This window comes from Sturnira hondurensis, unplaced genomic scaffold, assembly GCF_014824575.4.
Source record: "Sturnira hondurensis isolate 20B ecotype Veracruz unplaced genomic scaffold, ASM1482457v3 Scaffold0021632, whole genome shotgun sequence".
Classification (NCBI taxonomy): Eukaryota; Metazoa; Chordata; class Mammalia; order Chiroptera; family Phyllostomidae; genus Sturnira; species Sturnira hondurensis.
Window position 1 is genome coordinate 2,911,271 of NW_028094263.1, and position 24,228 is coordinate 2,935,498.

The 24,228-nt window shown below is 40.8% G+C and overlaps 1 protein-coding gene across 1 annotated transcript in view; it reads left to right on the plus strand.

Annotated features, from left to right (window-relative positions):
- Positions 1 to 541: 541 nt before the first annotated feature.
- SKAP1 (src kinase associated phosphoprotein 1) overlaps positions 542 to 24,228 on the plus strand; it is a 272,735-nt gene continuing 249,048 nt past the window's right edge. Inside the window, exon 1 of the mRNA XM_037033577.1 lies at positions 542 to 913. Coding sequence (XP_036889472.1) covers positions 865 to 913 — 49 coding nt within the window. The 5' untranslated portion in view covers positions 542 to 864. The remainder of the gene's footprint in view (positions 914 to 24,228) is intronic.

The following is a 24,228-nucleotide window of genomic DNA, read 5'->3' on the forward strand; positions in this document are numbered from 1 at the left end:
GTGGCAACATCTTGCAATATTACAGTGAGTGTCACACCAGGACATTGGCACCTGCTGTGCGTGAATGAGGGAAGAGACACGCATCTGTGATCTTGTCCTTCACCTTCCTCCCTTTGTCAGCTCTGACAGAGAAGAGCCTGGGTACCCCTCTACGGCAGCTTTCTCCCTGGGTTACCCCTGCCCTTCCTGCTAAGGACACTTAGCTCCCTGTGTCCATCGCTTTGACTGTCCCACACGTCGGTGGTTTTGTGTTATTTATTGGGACTTTCAGTCATCCCCTTTAAACATCCTGGTTTGCCTGCAAGAGCAAGAGTTCTTTGCTGGTTTCTGGGTGTGGAGGTGGGGACAGGATTGGGGACTGAGTGCGGCTAGTCTCAGCGGGGACCAGTTCTTCCTCAGGTTCTACTCTCCTGTCCCCCTGCCGCCCCCCGCCCCCCACCGCGCACCCGTGCCGCATTCCGGGCAGCAGCGTGGCTTTCACACCTGCCCCTTGAGGTCAACTGTTCAGGGCTTGGGATGCGAAGCCTCCGAAAGGCGAGGCTCCTTGAAGCCGCAGTGGGTCCTTTTGTTTCAGCGGAGGGTCTGGAGGGGCGCCGCCGGGTAGAGCGTCCCCCAGGCTTCCTCCCGCGGGGCGCTAGCCGGGGCGGCGCCAGCAGCGCGCACAGGTGTCCCCTCCGGCCCCGGGCGCCCCCCGCCCGCTGCGCGCGCCGCTTCCTGCCGCCGCCCCGCCCTGCGGCCGGGCCCCGCGGCGCCGGCGGCAGAGGTACAGGTGCCTCCGCCGTCGCCTTCCTGCGCGCGGGTCTCGCCACCAGGCCTTCACGGCCCCCTCCCGCCCCGCACGCGGCCTCCCCAGCGCCCCGCCAAATGCAGGCCGCCGCCGTCCTCCCCGAGGAGATCCGTTGGCTCCTGGCAGGTAACGCCGCGGCCCCCCGAGACGCCCCCCCGGGCGGAGCGCAGGGCAGGAAAGGGGACGCGGGCGCCTCGCCGGCCTGGGCTTTCTTTTGGGCTCCGCCACCCACCGCCTTCTAGCACCTCGAGGCTTCCGGAGTCCTCGACCCCGCCAGGCCAGATTTTCACGCTGCCACCTCAGCGGTCCCTCCAGTCCCCGCAGTTCCACATTCTCTCTAACCTGGGCGTCGCTTCCCCTCCACTTAGGCTTCCCCTCCTTCCAGGCTTCGGCACAACTTCTGGCCAGGTCTTGCCCGGCCCCCGCCCCCCTTCCCATGCCACCTGAGCCGGTCTCCAGCCTGTCGCGTTCCCCTTGGGACTGCCCCAGGTGTGGAGCTTCGCGCCCTCCCCCCTCCCCGCCCAGGTAACTGGCATCTCTCAAGTTAGACCCGCACCCTCCCGCCTACAGCTCCCCGAGGCTCCCCAAGGGGCTGTGCAGGGCTCCCGGGCTCCTGTGGGCAAGGCCTGGGGGCTCCTGTGAGTTTTTGACAGCGCAGACACCGCGGCCTCCCTTCCCCAGCCTCCAGACTGCCGGGGTCCCATCGCCCACCCTGCAGGCCGCCCCTCGGCCTTCCACCACTTCCTGCTCCCCCGCTGGGGCGCGCTCTCCCGCAAAGGCCAGGGCCTAAGCGGCCCTTTAAGAGTTCAGGCTGAGCTCTCCAACACTCAACACCTCCTTCCGACACTCCACAGAGGCTTTTTGCGCATGGGCGGTGTCATCTGCCTCGTTCGCACTCTTCGTGGTGAAAGTTACCTCTCTCCTGTAGCTGACCTGCCTGGGAAGACGGGCCGCACTCTGTGGTGGCTCAAGGGTCCCCAGAGGCAGCTGCTCAGAGTTAAGCATTTTGACATCTCAGTGACATTTTTGACACATATTTAACAGATGGCCTGCTTTGGGCAGGTTATACTTTTGGCAAGTTTTGTGTGTGTGTGTGTGTGCGCGCGCGCAGTTTCTCTCGATTTAATTGGTTTTATATCTCCATTACCTTGTTATCTCGGTACACAAGCCTCCTAATCAAATATTTGGCAAGTCCTTTTGGTCTCTGTTTGTAGCACTGTTTCCATTCTGGGTTGCTTCTATGTAAAAGCTGTCAACTAGGGTTTTTTTTTTTTGAGGTGAAGTTCCCCAAATCTGTGACCGGAGTAAATGTAAAATCTCAGAGTGGGAAAGAGCAGGGTAAGGGAGCATCGTCTGGGTGTCTAAGAAGATGCCACGCAGCCCGGCCCTTGGTTTACTATTGATGTGCCAGGAAAGGTTGTGCGTGCTTGTTGTACCAGGAGGGAAGGAGCTCTGGCCAGAGTTTAATTCTGCCCTTGCGTTTAGATTTAAAGATACAAAGTGATTCTTTTTACTGGTATCTTGTTATTTTATGAGAGGAAACCTATTTTACAAGCTTGTTAAACCATATTTCCATTTCAGGTGCAGCCTTGGTAGAAAATTCCTTTTTATTTTTAGAGACTTTCAATGAAATCCACTCCTTCAGCATTTTCGTTGTGCAGTTCTTCATTGTTCAAAACTGACACTTGGGTAAACAGCTCATTTCTGCACCTGCCACCTTCCTTTAGCTTAGATTATTTTCTTGTTAGCCGACTGTTTTTAATGGAAGTCTTCAGATCTCCTTCTAGAGCAGAACCTTTGTTTGCTGACAAGCAGAGCAGGGTACGAATGGAGATTAATTGCAATTAGAGTCTGAATCTGAAGTGGAGGAAAAAAAATGTAAAGGTGGGATTCCGCCAATGAGTCTGCTGAAAAATGCATGAAGAATATGTTTTTGAAAGGTTCATGTAATCATAGCAACATATTGGTTATAGGTTTTGCTTTTTATGAAATGCTGTCTCTGGTGTAGACCAGCAGAATTATTCATGGTGCTGCAAGTCATTTGTGGGTATTAGAAACCCATAATGGCTATCAGTGTAGCCTATGTTGCTGTTTACTTGTCCTTCCCCGCCCCCAACACACACTCCCCTTAAGGTTGACTGTTGACAATCAGGTCCTGATCTCTATATCGCCACTCAGTGGAGGGAGTCACGGGGTGAGAAGGCTGCCACCTCAGCGCTGCCACATGCTGTGGGGTGGAGTTTCCGCAGTGAATTACTACTTTCATAAACTAAGGCATGAGCATTTGTACCGTGATTTAATGCGAGTCATCACAGCCAGAACTTACGCATTTATTTATTTATAACCACAAGTATACATGACAAGGGTGTTTCTGACATAATGTGTATGCTTTAAAAACCAAAATATGCAAAGCACTGGAGAAAGGTTAATGCCCAAATTCTGCATAATGAAGAAGGGAGCAGAAATTCCGAAGGCCTAAAACGAATTTCTTTAAGGGTAACATGTTAAACTTTTGAAAATGTTTCATTCAACCCAGAAACTTCACATCGAAGAATCTGTGTTACTGGAGTTAAAGGACATCCTGATGGCCATGAGTAGAAGAAGGCGGGCCAACGCAGGAATGAATCATTCATCTTATGGAATATTTCTCAGCCATTAAAAAGAATGTGGTGGATATATAGAGAGATAGATAGATAGACAGATATGCTTGAAAAGTATCCATAACAGATTTGTAAGACTAAAAAAGCAAGGTGCACTATACTGTATATCATATCCTATTTTGTCTGAAAACAAAGAAATTACCCCCCCAAAAAAACCCCTTTATGTTATATATGTTTGTGGAGGTCTAGGAAGAAATAAGAAAGAATATACACCAAGCTGTTGCCATTGGTTTCCTGGGGAGGGGAGTGAGAGGGTAGGAGAGAGAGAGAATTAGTTATACTTTCTATATTTTTGAGTTGTGAATTGTGGCAATGACCATGCATTATGTCCGTAAGCAGGTGAAAACAGCTACTAAAGTTTTTAAAAGAAAAAGGAACAAACAAAAGACAAATAGAAGCTTGGAGAGATCAGAGTGTTGATCTCTGGTTAAGGGGCCCTTAACCAGGATTGTCATTGTATTTTTCTCTTGTTAGCCCTATGAGCATGTGGAAATTTTTTTTAATGCTTTCTTGGATTTTTGGCAAATGTTAAAGCAGGGGCAAGCGTCCAGAGTAACTCAGGAAACAGCTCCCTCAGATGGACTCTTGTCAAGCTCTCATACAGAAACAGTCACTGGTCACTATCAGCAAACAAGTACCTTATAGATAAGTGAAACGAGGGCTTACTGCATTTTCGAAAGAGGAGGAAATATTCAGGTCTGTTTTCAAATAATCAGGCTTCAGACGTAGAGGTTATCTTTTTGTTTTTGTTTTGTGATAAACATGCTGAAAACAAAAACAATGGCATGCTGGCAGTTTGTATAATCTTTGCTCCACAGATATAAACATAGTCAGTTTCTCCCTTGCCTTTCTAGCCTGGCTTTTGAAATCAGAAGTGTGAGAGGCAAGTATGAAGGAGGGAGAATAAACAGTGTATCTTGTGTGATGGAATGGGGTCTACTTAGTTCACTCTAATAGCTAACAGGGCCCAACTACCTACAAAGTACCTAATTCTTGCCTGGAATATGGATGAAAGCCAAAATGACATCTACGACCTGGCTGCATTTAGTAGCAGTTGCTGTGTTAGTGCTGATTCGGATATGCCTATGGTTACTTATTTTTAAACTTCCTTGGAAAGGAGCAGTCATTAATCATTTCCTTCCAGATTGTTCTCCAGATTTGTATTGGTTGATGCAGCCAACCATAAAATCCTATTAACATAGTAAAACTCCAGTTCTGGGGAAGTCACAGGCGTGACTTGCTCTGGATAACTGAGGACGTTTTCTTTAAGATCTCTAACGTTTTTATTGTAAACATTTGTGATCATTTTCTTCCTAAAATGCATTAGGAACTTTTCTCACTTCCTCGACCAGCCAGTCTGAGCTTAGAACGCTTTAATTCAGAGTTGTTATAGTGAATAACTGTTATCATACTTTCGGAAATACATTGGGTCATTCAGGGATGTTTCTGCCATAATTACACCTGGGTTGCTTTGTGAATGTCAGTTTTATATTTTTATTTTTGTCCCTTTTTTCCTACTCTTAGGCCAGGTTTATTACTTTACACTGCTCTCAGGGTATCTGCATTCCCAATGCTACTGGAGCAGCAGATAATCAAGTTTGTTGGAGTTAAGATATGTGTAAAAGAAGGCACGGAAGATGCGGCCTTCGTGACTTGTCTTTTGGCTGCTTTTAGAGTATTTTTGCTTCATTTTTGATGCCGGGTGGTCTTCTAGGTAGGTGAAATTACTGGTAAATTGATTCCTAAAAGGTAAGCTGGGACCACACTTTTTTAAAAATCATTTTTTATTGTTATTCTATTACAGTTGTCTGAATTTCCCCCCCTTTGCCCTCCTCCCCCCCTCCACCCCATTCTTCTTTTTTATGTTAGATTTTTCTGATTATAAAAATAATAATGCTGCCCTGGCTGGTGTAGCTCAGTGGATTGAGCGCGGGCCTGCGAACCACATGATCGTGGTTCGATTCCCAGTCAGGGCACATGCCTGGGTTGCAGGCCAGTTCCCAGCAGGGAACTCATGAGAGGCAACCATACATTGATGTTTCTCTCCTTCTCTCCTTCCCTTCCTCTCTAAAGATAAATAAATAAAATGAAAAAAAAAATGCTCATTGTAGAATATTTAGGAAACATATAATGCTGTACAGCCATCCATAGTCAACAACTGTTATATTCTGATATTTCTTTCAGTTTTTATTATATCTTCATACTTTAAAAGTTGGGACATATTATGTATATGATTTTGTATGGTGAATTTTCCACCTATAATTTTTCACTTGCTGTGATCTCCTGAGCATTTTCTTAGATCATGAATTTTTTTCTTTTGAGTGGTTTAGAAATTACACATTCTGGTCTTATTCCACTGGTAGTTTTACTTTAAGGGCTTAAAAAAAACCGAACAAATGAAAAACCCCATGTCTTTCTGATTAGCAACATTAAGGATGAAACAGTATCTTTTGACTCTTTTTCCCAGTGTGAAATTGCTAATATAATCTGATATTTTAGACTCAGAATTATTAATGTCTTTATTATGTATCTTATATTACAAGAATTATTTATTGACATTTTTATAATATTTTTTAAACCATCATTATCCTATGATTTTTGTACTGTTTAACTTGTTCATCACTTGTTTTTTTGTATCAGGCTTTTTCACACTTGAACGCTTCTTTGAATCTCTTAGCTATTCAGACTATGCAAAGACAGCCACCAGCACATGTGGGTATTTCCATTTAAATTAATTAAAATTAAATAAAACAAAAAATTTAGTTCCTCAGTTGCACTAGCTACATACATTTCAGCTGTTCAGTAGCCATAGAAGCTATTTTTTCTCTTTTTTTAAATTAAGTTTTTTGGGGTGACACTGGTTAATAATCTATAGGTTTCAAGTGTACATTTCTTTTTTTAAAGAGATTTTATTTATTTATTTTAGAGAGAGGAGAAGGGAAGGAGAAAGAGAGGGAGAGAAACATCAATGTGTCATTGCCCCTCACTGGGGATCTGGCCTGCAACCCAGGCATGTGCCCTGAGTGGGAATAGAACCTGCGATCCTTTGGGTCACAGGCTGGCTCTCAATCCACTGAGCCACACCCGCCAGGGCTACATTTCTATGATACACGATCTTCGTGCTGCGTTGTGTACCCACCACCCAAAGTCAAATTGTTTCTACCACCATATCTTTGAACCACTTTACCCTTTTCTATTCCCCCACCCCCTTCCCTTTGGTAACCACCATACTGTTGTCTGTGTCTCTGAGTTTTTGTTTTTTTGCTTGTTCATTTGTTGCTTTCAGTTTTATATCCCGCATATGAGCAAAATTATAGGCCCTTAACTTTTTCTGTTTGACTTATTTCACTTAACAGGATACTCTCAAGGTACATCCATGTTGTTGCAAATGGCAATATTTCATCTCTTTGTAGGCCTACTAGTATTGCATTGTATCAATATATATGTACTATTGTTTTTGGAAAGTGCATAAAATCCTAGTAGGTGATGATCTAGAATATAGTACTGAGAGAATTTCTCAGTAATCATTCTTTGATACTACACTTACTGAGACCCTGAAGGTTTGATATCTATTTAGTTTCATAGAAACTTCTCTGTGGGCATAAAGTTCTAGGGTCATACTTTCCCACTTCCTTCCTCTTCCTTCCAACTCAGCCTCTGGAAGTTCTCTCATTATCTTCTGGTCTTCAATTTTGTGGAGGAAAAGTCTGATGCCAGCCTGATATGTTTCTTGTATAACACTTCCTCCCACTTCCTGCCTGGCTGTTTATATGATGTTTTTCTTTGCCCTCAAAAATGTCACTAGATAGTTTCAAAGTCTTAGACTTTTCAATAATTTTGCCTAGTAGGTAGGGAATGCTTTAAATCTATAGAGTCAGGTCTTTTTTGTTTGTTTTTAATCCTTACCCAAGGATATATTGAGAGAGAGAGAGGGTGGGGGAAGACACAGAGAGAGAAACATGGATATAAGAAACATCAATTGGTTGCCTCCTGCGTGCGCCCCACCCAGGGACTGAACCCACAACCCAGGCATGTGCCCTGACCAGGAATGGAACCCGTGGCCTTTTGGTTTGCTGGGTGATGCTCCAACCAACTGAACCACACCAGCCAGGGCTCAGGTCTTTCTTTAACTTGGGGAGGTTTTCTTTTGTTATCGTTGCTTTTACTCCATCTGTTTTATTCTGGCATACTGCGGTTTATATAATATATAAATTGGACTCTTGATCTACCTTTTCATCTCCTGTATTGTTTTATCCATCCTGGACTTCATTATTTTTTTAAATGTCCGTATAGTCTTTCCTCATTGTTCATTGTTTTATTTTCATTATATCTATAAAGCTCTGGCTTATAGATAAACAACTTTTTGAATGTTGTTAGACATTTTCTAAACATTTCTGTTCTTTAATAATACATTTATTTCAGAGGGAGACATTTTGTCTAGTTTTTCAAAATGGTCTTTTCTTTTTGAACGTTAGTGTTTTGTTATAGGTCCTGCCTATTTTCTGTGTCATTGTATAAATTCAGACCTTCATTCTGTCACTTTCTTACTAGCTGTCTGACTTTGAATCTCAGTTTCCTCATCTGCAAAGTGGAGATAATAATAGTACCTGTCTCGTAGAATTTATATGAGGAATAAAGGAATAAATGTTTGGAAAAAACTTAGGATAGTATCTGGAATGTATTAAACACCATTAAGTGTTTGGTAAATAAAATTTTAAGAGATTCTTTTCTTTGAGGAAAACTTCCAGACATGGCCTTTTGTGTTATTGGTAATTCTCTAAATTAGGGGAGGTTTGTTAAGTTCTTTCAGGGTCTCCCCTGTTTCCTTTCTTCCTTAGATCAGAGTCCAGTAACTCTTTCCAGGAGAAACTTTGTGGAGGAAGGAGAAAAGTTAGTTTGTGGCTAACTTATAAAGATAGGTGTTTCCTAGCTTGTTATAGAGTGCTTTTATGCATGTGTGTGTGTGAAAATAGTATTTTTGTGAAACTGTCAATTAAAAAGACTATAAGGTTTACTCTCCCCCTCCCCCCTTTCTATTTGCTAATTAAAAAACAATGGTAAAGTTGCTCTGGCTGGTGTGACTCAGTTGGTTGAACACTGTCCCTCAAAGCAAAACTACACCAGTTCGATTCCCGGCCAGGGCACATGCCTGGGTTGTGGGCCTGGTCCTGGGTTGGGCCTCATGTGAGAGGCAACTAATTGATGTCTCTCTGACACATCAGTGTTTCTCTCCTTCTCTTTATCCCTATCTTCCCCTCTAAATAAATAAATAAACAAATAAAATCTTTTAAAAAGTGGTAGAAATAGTTGAACTTCATTGTGGGTATAGCCTACATGTTAGGTGGACTGCCCAGCTTATTGAACTCTAGGTAAGATCCACCGTGCGTGGAAGCCCCAACATCTCAAGATCTGGGTAATTCTCAAGGAGCATTCTCAAGGTCACCTTTCCTTCTAGGCTCCTGTGCTTTGGCACATGCGCTCTGTGTCCTGGATTGTGTAGCCCTAAATTAGTGCTTCCCAACTGGGATGACTTTGTTTCTCCGGGGACTTTGGGCAGAACATGGAGACATTTTTCGTTGTCACAACTGTGGAAGGTACTACGGCGTCTAGTAGATGGAGGCCAAGGATGCTGATGAACGTCCTGCAATGCATACGCCGGTCCCCACAGCAGAGAATCATCCAGCCCCAAGTGTCAATTGTGCCAAGGTTGAAAACCCACGGCCAAGACGTAGAGTTGTCCTCGAATACCACAAACGCCTGACACATGAAGACCCTGTGAGAGTAGAAGACATCGCTAGAGATTCAGGGGGTGCGGGGTGAGGCAGGAGGGGTTCCCATTGCCGTAATGCAAATGATTTCACTTCGAATGTCAGACATTCTATTCCTAAATGCCCTTGTGCCAGGCGGTCATCAAAGGGCCCCCTCTGGCCCTCCTTCCCTGGCGTGGTTCCCGTCCCTACGCCTTCTCACTGGTACTTTCTCTCTTCATCCTGTCTGGAGCAACATCCCGAAAGGGTAGTTTTCCCTTGCCGTCTGAAAAGACAGTTTATTTATCTGTTTAGTTGTTTAGGCTCCCAGCGACACTCACACACAGAGAAACGAGTTACCTTTCCACACAACGACAGTTCTCACTCTGAGAGGAAGTCTAGCGCCAGCTATTAAGATAATAACATTTTTACCTCATTGCATACGTGCAACACTTAACCATTTTTAATAATCTTAAATATAGGAAAAATAGGTAAGTTTCAAGTTTTACCGTCATCTGAGAATCTTAACATATTGGCATAACTATCCTAGATCTAATTTTTTCACATTATAAACCATTACACCCTGCAGAAATCCTATAATTTCTGCTACATTTATTCATATTTATTTCCCCTGTGTTTCCAAGTTCATTGCTTGCTTTTCCGGTTTGTCAATGCTGCATTATAGGTTAGGTGATTATAACAGATGGCTTTGCAGGGTTGGAGTCTTTGAGTTCCACTGTTTAATTTTGCTGTTCAGCTTTTCATGGGAGACAGGACAGATGCGGGCTCAGGAGCAGAGCGGTCCTCGCATCCAGAGAGCGAGTTTTCCTGAAGGCCGAGGGCTTTGAGGAAACCATTTATGAACTACTTAAGTTCTTACCTAGGGTCTCCTTCTCACGCTGTTGACATTCTAATACTAGTGTGTTATAGGGAAATAAAAGTTTTATTCACATGATAGGAGCTTTACTAAAATGTGTTCAGTGCCACATATTTATAATTACTTGAATCAGTATTGTTGTTGAATTAGAAATGAAGTTATTACTTATAATCCAGTATGAGAAGTATGCTGGGGTATTTAGCTACAGAAAATATCTATTAACTGCATTGTAATAAACCTCTTTAAAATGACACTTCCTTTAAAATAGTTTTCCTTTCTGATAACATTGTTTGTGAGCCTCTTTATCCATCATTTACTTCCTTCCTTCCTTCCTTCCTAGTATTTTTATGAAGATATGATTTATGTACATAAAATGCACAAATCTTAAATGTTACAACAGGGAGATTTTAATATATGGGTATATCTCTGTGACTACCGCCCAGATCAAGACGTAAATGTTACCATTATCCCAGAAACTGTCCTTTCCAGTTCTGGAACTTCACACCATTAGTGTGATCTCTTTTTTTGTCTGTTCTCAATGTCCTGCTTCCTAGAGTTGATCTATGTTGTTCCCTCTATCAGTTTTATCTTACCCTTTTTGCTAAGTGGCATCCCCTTGTGTGAATATCCTAAAGTTTGTTTATCTGCTCCTCTACTGATGGACATTGAGTTTTTCAGTTCGGGATTATCGTGAATACAGCTGCTGTGAGCATTCTTGAGTAACATGTTTTGTGAGCATGGACACTCATTTCTCTTGGATAAATATCTAGGAAGAGAATTACTGGGTCATAGGACAGGCATGTGTTTAATTTTATTAGCAACTCCAAACAGTTTTCCAGAGCGGCTGCGCCCATGTCACCCCCCCACCAGCAGCGTCCGAGGGCCTCCTTTGCGCCACACCCTCACCAACACTTGGCACTGCGGTCTTTTTGTTTTTAGGTGTTCTGGTGGACCTTATGGTCCATGTATGTTATTTTTTATTACAGAAATAATCCATGAACATATTTTTATTATAGAATAATCGCGCAACATAGAAATATGTGGACAACTTGATTATTAAACATAGCAGTGTTGAATATTTGTCCATGTGAATTTGTCTATTTGTCTAAGTATAGACTGCCGCACAGTAGTTAAGATTTTATTTAACTGTTCTCCTATTGGTGGATGTTTAGGTTGTTTCCAAATTTTTTCCATTTACGCAGTGCTGTAGAGAACATAGCTGTATGTGCATTTTTGTGTACATATGCAAATATTTCTATAGGATAGATTCTTTTTTTCCTTTTTTAAAATTTTATTGTTGTCCTGGCTGGTGTAGCTCAGTGGATTGAACGCGGGCCTGCGAACCACACGATTGCAGTTCGATTCCCAGTCAGGGCACATACCTGGGTTGCAGGCCAATTCCTAGCAGGGGACTCACAAGAGGCAACCATACATTGATATTTCTCTCCTTCTCTCCTTCCCTTCCTTTCTAAAGATAAATAAATAAAAAATTAAAAAAAAATTTTATTGTTGTCCAAGTGCAGTTATCTGCTCCCCACTCCATCTCTCCCCTGCACCCCAGCCATTCCCACCTCCCTCCCCCAATTCCACCCTCCTAGGTTTTGTCCATGTGTCCTTTATAGTTGTCGGATAGATTCTTAGACTACCAAATGAAGGCTGCCGAGGTGTTAATCCTAGACTCTTAGTCTGGCCACTAGTGAAAACTTACTTTAAAGCACTTTCTGTGCTTTCATTTCTGTTTTTTTTCTCTGTGCTGTGAGTAGGTAGGTATCGTAATTTTCCCCCCTCAGGAGGTAGGAGAATTAAAAACATAAATACCACATATCTCTTTGGGTTATGGGGCAGAAACAATCAGCAGGTTGAAGCAAATCATATCCAGAATACGCAAGGATGAAAACGAGTTCTGAACAAACTGAAAGTTATTTCCCTCCATTATGATACTTTTATTTAATTGGTATGAAAAAAGACAAGAGTTTCAGGAAGCCTTCCATTACTAGGGTAGGAAAATGAAACGCTGAAGTTTTAGAGGCTCGATTTTAGTGAGGTATTTTGGGGTGACTGCAGAAGTCCCGATGGCCTGATGTTGCCAGTGTTAGAGTGATAAGGAGTCAGAGATATTGTTTGTTTCTACCGGAAGCCGTCAATGAGACTTCATAGAGGTTGGATTAGCCACCACGCTGGTTTCTTCTGCAAAACAGCAAACTTAAAGAGATAGTTGTGCTGTTTAATGTAATGTTCAGAATACCCAGATATCTAGAATGAATGTGGTTTTCTGTTAGTATTTCCAGGGTGGAGATTGTGTGGTTTGACAGGCACGGTTTGTAGGGCACGGCAAGGTGAATAGGCACAGCCTGTCCCTGGAAAGGATGCCTTACTCTTATTCTTTTTGAAAAAAAAAAAAGACTTTATTTACTTATTTTTAGACAGAGCAGAAGGGAGGGAGAAAGAGAGGGAGAGAAAGGTCACTGTGTGGTTGAGTCTAGCACGTTCTCTCCACTGGGGACCTAGCCTGCAACCCCGGGCATGTGCCCTGACTGGGGATCAAACTGGCGACCCTTTGGTTCGCAGGCTGGTGCTCAACCCACTGAGCAACACCAGCCGGGGCTCTTATTTTTACTCTTACTCTTTCTTAGTCTTACGTCTTTACTCCCTACAGTCATCAATCCAAACAGAAGGCCCCTGGGAGTCCCTCCTCCCCTTTGTCTCCCCTCTTTTCTTCCCTGTAATCCCAATAAAGCTTTTAACCCCCTCACCTCCAGGCTCCACACAGGGTTCCATCTCCAACCTGGAGGGGAGAGGTCTAGTCTTTAAGGCTTTAACTCCTTCAAAGTGTTCAGAATGAAGAATCTACAAGATAAACACTTTATTTTATCAGGGAAAAAAAAAGTTAGGTGTCATTGAAAATGTAAGCAAAGATGAGGCTGAAGTAGCATCCTGCTCCTAGATTTTTTTTATATAGCCGTGAATAGTTTTCCAATGTTTACATAGGTTTTTTCTTATAGAACAATGTTTTCATGGGAAAAAGAAGCAAGTTTTTAAAGCGGATTCCCAGGCCAGCCCATTAAACAAAATGAAACCAAGTCCAACCTCCCCTCCAAAAAACAAAAAAACCCCAAACCCACTCCCACCTTATGAGTATTGTACCTGAAGAAGAGGACTGTAAATGTAGTATTTTGATGGGGGACGATCACCTAGCCTGGGACTCCAGAAAGCCACTCTATCCTGAAGCCTGGGTCACTCTGTGGGAATCCACCGTTTCTCTACCTGTTCCCAACACTACGCGCTGATAGTATTTGTGACTGGGGAGTGCCTCCGATGGGCAGGGCTGGGAAGGGAGTGAGGAGCTGGGTGAGGGCCAGGTTTGGGCTTAAGGATCCGGGAAGAGACCATTTAAAGCGCCAGAATGAGAGCAAGAATGGGGCCTCACCTAGATGGGAGGAGAGAACCAGTGGGAGGACCCACGGGGAGAGAAGAGAATCGCTTCTCATCTCTTTCTATTCTTCTCCTGCCTCCTCATCTCCAACTCCCTCTCCCATTGAAGGTAGGGCTGCAGACAGGCGCTGTGATAAGAGGAGGGGGCTAGGAGGTGAGGTGCGGAATGAGGGCAGAAGCCAGCAGAAGGTTTGAAGTAAAATGACAACAAAAGCAGCAGCAGCAGCAGCAGCAGCAGCAGCAGCAGCGGCGGCGGCGGCGGCGGCGGCGAGAGAGTGGATATTTCTCTGCTCATGCTCAGCCAGGGCAACCATTGGTATTTAAGGAATATTTGCAAGTACTTGGAGACTTCTTTTTACCAGAGAGGACCTGAACTATTGCCCAGATTTGAACTTCGTAGAATTAGTTTGATGAGTCACGTGGCCTGTGCCAACAACCCTTTTGCATATAAACAAAAATATCAGATGTGTAATGCCAGTATCGGCAGAAATTTATGCTCTCCTTCTTTTAGAGATGTGAATTCAGCTTTAGTAGTTCAAATACTTCCTCAGGGTATCCCCTCTAGGAATACTTTGATTGGTTTTCGGTTGATGAATTGTTTTCAGCCGTGTTGGCCGTTCATCCTGCCTCCGTATAGAAGGTTGATTGAAGCGAACTTTTGAGTTGTAGAAACATATATCAACAAAAAAACATTTGCAACTGTCAGGGAACATGGACTTAAACTTTCTTTTTCTTTCCGTGTATTAGGAGCGTTACTTAGAAAACAGATGGAGGCAACTGTTATCTTTTAGCGGTTTGAAAAACGTGACCCAGAAGAGATCGTTCTCCTCCAAATAAAAGAGTAGCCTAATAAAAGAGTAGGACAGAGTCGGAGATTTGGGAGAATGCCGTAAACTTCCACCGGTTTACAAAACCTAGTGATTCTGGCTGCATCTGGCTGAGTCAGAATCTTTTCAGACAGCCTCATATCCTGCACTGGTATTTCCCAGGGATGTGGTGATCATTTCATGCCTACAGTGTTCCACATGCCCTCTGTTCTCTTGTTCTTCTGTCTTTTCTCTTCTTACTCTACTGTTACTAGAATAAATAACCTACTTAGAAGCTGAGAAATCTGTGTTTTAGGGAAGCCGTGAATTATAATAGGAAGATGCATGTTTGCCAGAGCTGTGCTTACCTTTGAAACATGGAATGTAAAATAATTGTATATTACTTTTATTTTTTTAATTTTAAAATTTTTTTATTTATTGATCTTTAGAAGGGAAGGGAAGGAGAGAGGGAGAGAAACATCAATGGGTGGTTACTTCTTGTGCATCCCCTGCTGGGAACTGGCCCCTGCTGGGAACTGACCTGCAACCCAGGCATGTGCCCTGACGGGGAATCGAACCACGATCTTTTGGTCCACAGGCCCGTGCTCAGTCCACTGAGCTACACCAGCCAGGGCTTATTTTTAAAATTTTTATTGTTGTTCAATTACAGTTGTCCCCATTTCCCTCCATTACTTTCCCCTGTCCTACTCACCCCCCCCCACCTTCCACCTTCAATCCTTCCCCACCCTGTTGTCCTTGTCCATGGGTCCTTTATATATGTTCCTTGACTTGACCCTTCCCCTTCAAATATTGTATATTGCCACAAGCCTGCTTTGAAAAAATAATCTTTCACCACTGTCCCTCTTTTTTTTTAAGATTTTATTTATTTATCTTTAGAGGGGAAGGGAAGGAGAGAGGGAGAGAAATATCAATGTATGATTGCCTCTCATGCATCCCCTGCCGGGAACTGGGAACTGGCCTGCAACCCAGGCATGTGCCCTTGACTGGGAATTGAACCGCGATCGTGTGGTTCACAGGCCCGAGCTCAATCCACTGAGCTATACCAGCCAGGGCTCACCACTGTCCCTCTTGCCCCTAATCTTTATGTTCTGCTCTCCAAGTTGAAATTCCTTTAGTCCCTTTCACTGAGATCTGTCACCTCAGGACCTTTGCACATGATGTTTCCATGCTTGTGCTATTTTTTTCCTCATTCTACCAACTCCCCATCTCCCTTCCACCTGCAACATGCATACTTGGCCTGCTAATTTGGGGCTTTGAGATAAAAGATCAGTTGTGTGAGAAGTCTTCCCTGACTTACCTTCTATAGAAGAGGTGCTTCTACTCTGGGCCTGTGCCCCCCTCACTTTTCTTATTATAACTTATGCCACATTTTTTTTTCTAATTGTCTATTTAAGTCTGTGTTCTTTCTAGACTCTAAACTCTTAAGATAAAGTTAAGGTCTATTTTGTTCACTATTTTAATAACTAGAATGTAATAAGTACTCAATAAATATTTGTTGAAGAATAAAGACATTTAGGGAAAAAGTGGCATATTTATGGTGTGCTTCTGATTTTGTCTTTTCTCATTGGTGGAGGACATTTATATCACATGGTATTGCTCACTCACCAGGCGAAGGTCATCGAGTATTATACACAGTGAGTGCTGTGATGTTAGAGGTGCCTCAAGAGTGTTCTTACGCAGTTAGTGATGGTTTTCACAGTGGGTTTTGCAGTTGCAGGAGCCCAAGGCATTTTGAGCTATACCAGCCAGGGCTCACCACTGTCCCTCTCGCCCCTAATCTTTATGTTCTGCTCTCCAAGTTGAAATTCCTTCAGTCCCTTTCACTGAGATCTGTCACCTCAGGACCTTTGCACATGATGTTTCCATGCTTGTGCCATTCTTTTCCTCATTCTACCAACTCCCCATTTCCCTTCCATCTGCAACATGCATACTTGGCCTGCTAATATGCAACAGCACGTGCTTATAGAACTCTTAGAAGAGATCTAAGAAAGTTTACAGAGATCTTCCAAAACTCTTAAAAGATTGATCACTGAATAGAAAGCCCACCAGACGGCATGGTGAGCTTGGTTAAATACAGGAAGTGATATACTGAAGGACCTTTCAGAGACTCTTGCGTGTTCAGTGGTGAGGATTGTGTTTCTGAGCAGGGTTACTCACTTAGGCACCTTCAGATCAGAATCACTGTAAGTGGCATTGTCTTCTAAATTGAAAGATAAATATATTATGTATTGGTCTGCAATTTTCTTTCCTTAATATCTTTATCAAGTTTTGATATCAAGTTTATGCTGGCTTTATAAAATGAGTTAGAGGGTACATATAATACTAGACACGTAATTCCTTACATAGCCCTTTCTTTTGATTATTGATGTCTTCTTGGTTCATCTAGTAAGTTGTGGGTGTATTTTTAGATCAGATTAAAAAAGAAAACTAATGAGACAGATGGCAGAGGTTGTCTTTGTGTCATTTTATTCCCCTAAGTGGCTGACACTTGCAGGGGAAGGAACAAGTGCTTAAATTAACATTAAATTAGTCATAAAGTGTTCCGAAAGGAAGCCTTTCAAAAAAGTAATTTGAAGTGAAACTTAAAGAGTAAAGTCATAATAAAAATACCGAATTGTCCTTAGTGACATCTTTGGGCGGGGGATAATTATATCCTATTAATTCCATTTTAGTGTATAAATACAATTATATAGGATATTTTTTTATAAAAGTTTGTTAAGGGGAGTAGAAGTTCACGATAATACATACACTCATCCTTTAGAGGAATGACGTGTACTGTTCATCCCCCGCAGAGTTCGCTTCACTTCCTCTCCGCCTGGGTGGTCTCCTTTCCTGCTCACAACTGTGAGTCAGCTCAGCCCACTACCACCCATGGAGTCAGGATGAGCAATAAAAATTAAAGTCTATCCATCCAAATTATGAGTAATGCTACTTTAGGGTTGCATAGTAATTTTTATTTTACATATTTTTCTTACTCTAAAATATTTATCTATAAAATGTAGAAAAGTATGGAGATCTTAAAAATGCTTGTAATGCCACTACCCAGAGACGACTGTAGTTCATGTTTTGGTGTTTATTGCAGTACTTGACTGGCCTGTAGGGAGAACGCAATAAAGGTTGGCTTAATGAGTGAATTTAACCCAGTCCCTCCTTTTTTCCCCTCTTGAAAATGTCTAGATTATGCCATATACCAATTTTTAAAAATTAATAGACTTTATTTTTTAAGTTTTTGATTTACAAAAAACTTAACATAGTAAAGAATTTCCCTATTTCCCCTTCCTCTCAGTTTCTCCCATTATTTGTTACATTTTATATTAACATGGTATATTCATGATAAATAATGAACTGATACATTATTAACTAGAGTCCATAGTTTATTCAGTTTTCCTTAGTTTTTACCTAAGGTCCTTTTTCTGTCCTAGAAGCCTATCCAGGATACCTCATTTAATTTAATTTCCATAGACTCCTCATGGCTATGACTGTTTCTCAAACGTCCCTTGTTTTTGATGACCATCACAGTCTGGAGGAGTGCCGGTCACACATATTGTGGCATACCCCTGTTTTAGCAGTTGCTTGGTGCTTTTCCTATGGTTAGACTAGGGCTATGGGTTTGGGGGAGGAGGATCCCAGAGGCAAAGTGCCCTTCTCAACACCTGTCAAGGGTATGTGCTTGTAACGTAATTTATAACTGTTGATGTTGGCCTTGCCCCCCTGGCTGATTATTGTTTGTGAGGTTTCTGCACTGTAGGTTACTCTTTGTACCCCTTTCAATACTGTAGTCTTTGGAAGGAAGTCTCTATGGGCAGCCCACATTTATGGGGTGGGAGTTATGTCCTCCCTCCCTCAAGGTGAAGTATTTGCGTAAATTATTTGGACCACTTCTGCACTGGAGATTTGTCTCTATGCCCTCATTTATTAATTTATTTAGTTACTTATTTATATCAGTATGGACTCATGAATACTTACTTTATACTTTGAGTTATAGCCGAGTGTTACCTTATTTTGTTACCTTGTTCCAGCTTTGACTGTTGAGAGCTCCTTTATTTAGCTCCTGTGCCCCATCAGTCAGTCAGTCAGTCAGTCAGTCAGTCTGTGTGTGCACGTGTGTGTTTGGGGCACTTTCTCACTTTCTGGCACACTACAAGATGCTCCAGGCTCATCCTGTATATCTCTTGCCCCAGTTCTAAAATCAGCCATCTGTCCCAGGAGCTTTGGTTCCTTTTATTAAAGATTGGTATTAGAAACCAAAATCTGGACACCAGGTGTGCTCATTGTTACTGGGATTCTTTTTAGGCTCCGTCAGCTGACAAAGCGAAGAAATATATGTTATAATAATCCTACATATACATATAACTACTAAAATTCTATATATAACCATCTGCGTCTAGATAAAGTTAAATGAGTTCTTACGGATGTCTCCAACTCTAATTCTATACTCCTCTCCTTTTTTTGTCCTTGCTATTTGCTCCTCTTCATTTTACTCTAACAGTGAGCAACCTGGCACCAACCAATCACCATCCACTTGCTGTGTGATCAAACTATATACATACACAACTTTAGAATCGTTTACCCAATACACCTATGAGAAGCAACTTTATTGACTAGAGTCCAGTATTTATGTAACAATTCCTTTTGCCTTTGCTCTTACACTATTCATTTCCAAAGTTACTTAGGGCAGCATCTTTTCCCCATCCCCTTCAATGAGGTTGTTTCGCATTCTTTCTTGAGTTCCTCCGACTTCCTAAATGAGTTTTTGAAATTTGAAGACATGAAGGTTCATTCTGTGTTGTAGGTTTTGACAAATACATAATGTTATGTGTCCACCATTGAAGTGTCATTCAGTATTGTTTTGCTGCCCTAAAACTCCCTTGTGCTTCCCCAATTTACCCCTCCCCTGTTCCTCTCAACCCCCTTGCCAACCACTGATCTTTTCATTGTCTCTATAGGGTTGCCTTTCCCAGAATGTCATATAACTGCATTTGTATAATGTGTAGCCCTTTCAGATTGGCTACTTTTACTTAGTAACATGCATTTAAGATTCCCTCATGTCTTCTCACAGCTTGCTAGCTCATTTCTTGCTGGTGCAGAAAAGCATTCCCCTCTCTGGATGTACCACAGTCTGTGTATCCATTCACCTACTGACAGATATCTTGGTTGCTTCTAAGTTTTGGCAGTTATGAATAAAAATACTATAAACATTCATGTGCAGATTTTTGTGTGGACATAAAATTTCAATTCAACTGCATGAATTCTTAGGAGTGTAATTACTGGATCGTATGGTAAGACTATGTTTAGCTTTGTAAGAAACTGCCAAACTGTCTTCCAAAGTGGTTATACGATTGGTATCTTAAAAGGAATTGTGTTGAGTCTGTAGATTGCTTTGGATAGTATGGACATTTTAATGATATTAATTCTTCCTATTGATGAATGTGGTATATGCCTCCACTTATTTGTATCTTCTTCATTTTCTTTCTTTAGTGTCTTATAATTTTCTGAGTACAAGTCTTTTACATCCTTGGTTAAATTTATCGTAGGTAGTTTATTTTTCTTTGGTGCAATTGTAAATGGGATTGTTTTCTTAGTTTTCCTTCCTGATAGTTCATTTTTGGTGCATAAAAATGCAGCTGATTTCTAGGTATTTATTTTGTATTCTGCTACTTTACTGAATTCACTCATCAGTTCTAGTAGTTGTTTGGTGAAATCTTTAGGGTTCTCTGTATACAATATCATATCATCTGCAAATAATAACAGTTTGACTTCTTTCATTCCAATTTGGATGCTTTTTATTTCTTCTTCTTGTCTGATTGCTGTGGCTAGAATTTCTAGTACTATTTTGAGTAAGAGTGGTGAAAGTGGACATCCCTGTCCTTTTCCTGATCTTAAGGAAAATGCTTTTAGTTTTTGCCCATTGAGTATGATGTTGGCTGTGGGTTTATCTATATGGCTTTATTACAGTTAGGTATGTTCCCTCTATTCTCACTTTGCTGAGACTTTTTATCATAAATGGGTGCTGGATTTTATCAAATGCTTTTTCTGCATCTATTGATATATAATCATGTGATTTTTATTCTTCATTTTTTGTGGTGTATCCCATTTATTAGTTGGTGAATGTTGTGCCAACCTTGTATCCCTGGAATAAATCCTGTTTGTTCATGGTGTATGCTCTTTTTAATGCAGTGCTTAATCTGATTTGCTAAGATTTTGTTGAGCATTTTAAAATCTATATTTATCAGGGATATTGACCTATAATTTTATTTCTTTGTAGGGTCTTCTCCTGGTTTTGTGATTAGGACAATGCTGGCCTCATAAAATGAGCTTGGGAGTCTCCCCTCCTCTTGAATTTTTTTGGAATAGTTTGAGAAGGAGAGGTGTTAGTTCTTCTTTGACTGTTTGGTCAAATTCATCTGTGAAACCATCTGTTCCAGGACTTTTTTTGTTGGGAGTTTCTTGATTACTGTTTCAATTTTATTAGTTATCATCAGTCTGTTCAGATTTTCTGATTCTTCCTAATTCAGTTTTCAAAGATTGTTTCTAGTAATTTATATATTTTGTCCAGATGGTCCAATTTGTTGGCATGTAGATGTTCATGATATCTTTGTATTTCTTTGGTGTCAGTTGTTACTTTTCTTCCATTTCTGATTTTATTTATTTGGGTCTGGTTAAATATTTGTCAATATTGTTTATCTTTTCAAAGAACCAGCTCTTGTTTCATTGATCTTTTGTATTGTATTTTTAGACTCCATTTTGTTTATTTCAGTTCTGATCTTTATTATTTCCTTTCTTCTACTCACTTTGGGTTTTACTTGTTGTTCTCTTTCTAGTTCCTTTAACTGTAAAGTCAGCTTGTTTATGTGAGATTTTTGTTTCCTGAGGTAGGCCTGCAATGCTATGAATTTCCCTCTTAGGACTGCTTTTGCTGTGTTCCTTAGATTTTGGGTTGTTCTCATTTTCGTTTGTTGCAAGGCATCTTTGAATTTCTTTCTTGATCTCATTGTTAACTCATTCATCGTTTAGAAACATGTTATTTAGCCTCCACGTCTCTGTGTGTTTTTCAGATTTTTTGGTGATCGATATCTAGTTTCATATCATTGTGGTCAGAGAAGATGCTTGGTATGATTTAAGCTTCTTAAATTTATTGAGGCTTTTTGGCCTAACGTGGTCTATTCTAGATACTGTTTCATGTGCACTTGAAAAGAATGTATATCATGCTGCTTTGGGGTAAAACACTCTGAAGATATCAGTAAATCCATCTGATCCGGGATGCCATTTAAGGCTGATGCTTTCTCTTTTAAAAATATTTTATTTATTTTTATTTATCTTTAGAGGGGAAGGGAAGGAGAGAGGGAGAGAAATATCAGCGTATGGTTGCCTTTCGTGGGTCCCCTGCCGGGAACCAGGAGCAGGCCTGCAACCCAGGCATGTGCACTGACTTGGAATTGAACCGTGATCATGTGGTTTGCAGGCCCACGCTCAATCCAGTGAGCTACACCAACTAGGGCAAGGCTGACGCTTTCTGGTTGATTTTCTGTCTGGAAGATCTATCCATTGGTATCAATAGGTTGTTAAGATCCCCTACTGTAACTGTATTACTTTTGTTCTCTCCCTTTATGTCCATCAAGATTTGCTTTACATATTTATGTGCTCCTATGTCGGGTGCATAAATGTTTACAAGGGTTATATCCTCTAGTTGGGTGGCTCTCTTTATCATTATTTAGTGTTCTTTTTTGTCTCTTACTGTAGCCTTTGTTTTAAAGTCTATTTTGTCAATTACGAGCATTGCAATCCCAGCTTATTTTATTTTAATTTGCATAAAATATCTTTTTCCATTCCTTCAGTTTTAATTATTTTTATAATGTAATTTTTAATTACATTATTTTCATCCCTTCAGTTAAAATTATTTTAGACTAAAATTATTTAGTCTAAAACAATTTATTTGCATGACATTTTCTTTTGTTTACATAATACTTTATTTTTGAAAATGACCTTTTAAAGGGGAAAAATGATACCCACTGTCATAAAACCACAATTGCATATAAAAGCATAGATAAGAAAATCTACATAAACAACTTGCAATCTCATCATTTTTAAATATTTTATTATCTTTTAAACTTTTGTGTATTTGTCATTACTCCCCTTTATTCTGCCTCATTTCTGTGCTTTCTCTTTTTCCTTGATTGAATTTTCTCAGGCTTTATCAGTTTATTGGAATTTCCCCTCATCTCTGAAAAATCCAAGCTCTTACATTTACTTAGCATTCATACTGTTTTTCCACTATTTTTAAGTTCAGTGGTTTTTTAACCACTAAGTTGTGCAATGGGACCCTTTTCAAAATTAAATTCTTATGTGAAATTCCAGTCTATAAATAGATGAAAGTGCTTGTGATGAAAACAAATGGGAGTGAGGGAAAGAAGGGAATTTCTCGGAGTCCCACTCACTGGACCTCCCCCCCAACGCCTCTCCTTCCTTATCAGAAGCTTATGACTCCAGAGAGCACTGATAGACAGCCACTGTTCTGACTTATTAATCCTGCTTTTATCTTTATTGTTTCCTTCCTCCTGTATTCCACAGGCTTGTTTCATTGCTCTTTTCCGACTTTTTGAGTTTGGCGCTTATTGAATTTATTTTCATTTTTTTCTCATTTAATACTGGGAAAATTTAAGTCTGTGAACTCGTCACTCTGTACAATGTTGGTCATATGATATTTTATAAAGGCTATTTTCTCAATAGGTGGTTATTATAGTTTTGAGTTTCCTCTTTGACCCACAGTATAGGTAAGAATGTGTTTTTAACGTATGCATATAGGGGGATGTGTTCACCCTTTTTAATAGTAAATTGTGGTTTTATTTCATCATGGGAATAAAATAAGATCTTTTCTAATTTTGAGTTTTTAAGGAATTATTGATGTTTCTTTGTAATCCAGTGCTTAATAAATTTTTATAAATTTTCCATGCTGGTTGTAAAAGTTATATTCTATTATTAGGTTATAGAGTTTAGTTCACTTCTATTAGCTTTTTTAAAAAAGATTTTATTTATTCATTTTTAGAGAGAGGGGAAGAGAAGGAAAGAAATATCACTGTGCGGTTGTCTCAGTTGCCTCTCCTGCGCCCCGCACTGGGGACCTGGTTTGCAACCCAGGCATGTGCCCCGACTAGGTATTGAACTGGTGACCCCTGGTTCTCAGCCTGTGCTCAATCCACTGAGCTATTCTAGCCAGGGTTCTATTAGCTTTTGATTTATATTATTTAAATTCTCTGTATCTGCCTGATCCAATGTAGTGGCCACTCTCCACACGTGGCTATTAAGCATTTGAAATGTGACTGGTATGAACTGATATGTGATGTTAAGTGTAAAATGCATACTGGGTTTTGAAAATTTAATGCAAAAAAGGTAAAATATCTCAGTAATAATTTTATATTGATTACATATTGAAATGAAAATATTTTGGATCTATTGAGTTAAATAAATAACGGTCACTAAAATTAATGTCATCTCTTTCTGAGGTGCTTTTTGAAATGAGGCTACTAAAAAGTTTAAAATTACATGTGTAATTATTTTATTTCCATGGGATATAACTCTCCTATATAATTCTATATTTTTGTCCATTTGACTTGTCAAATAATAGTAATAACATTACAATTTTTCAGTAATTTCTACTTATATTTCTTACAATTTTCACTTGCACAGGGTCCAGCACAAATAACACCCCTTTTTAATGACAAAATCTTTTGTTACAAAATCATAAACGTAATTCTGTAACATACCAATATTACACTCAAGCACACCATATGACATTTTAGATGAAATGTCCAGATTAAAACTTATATATTCCTTACATTCGTAGTGTTACCCTACCAGCCACTCTCAAGCGATGCTCCTGCTGGATGCTCCGTGTAGTGCT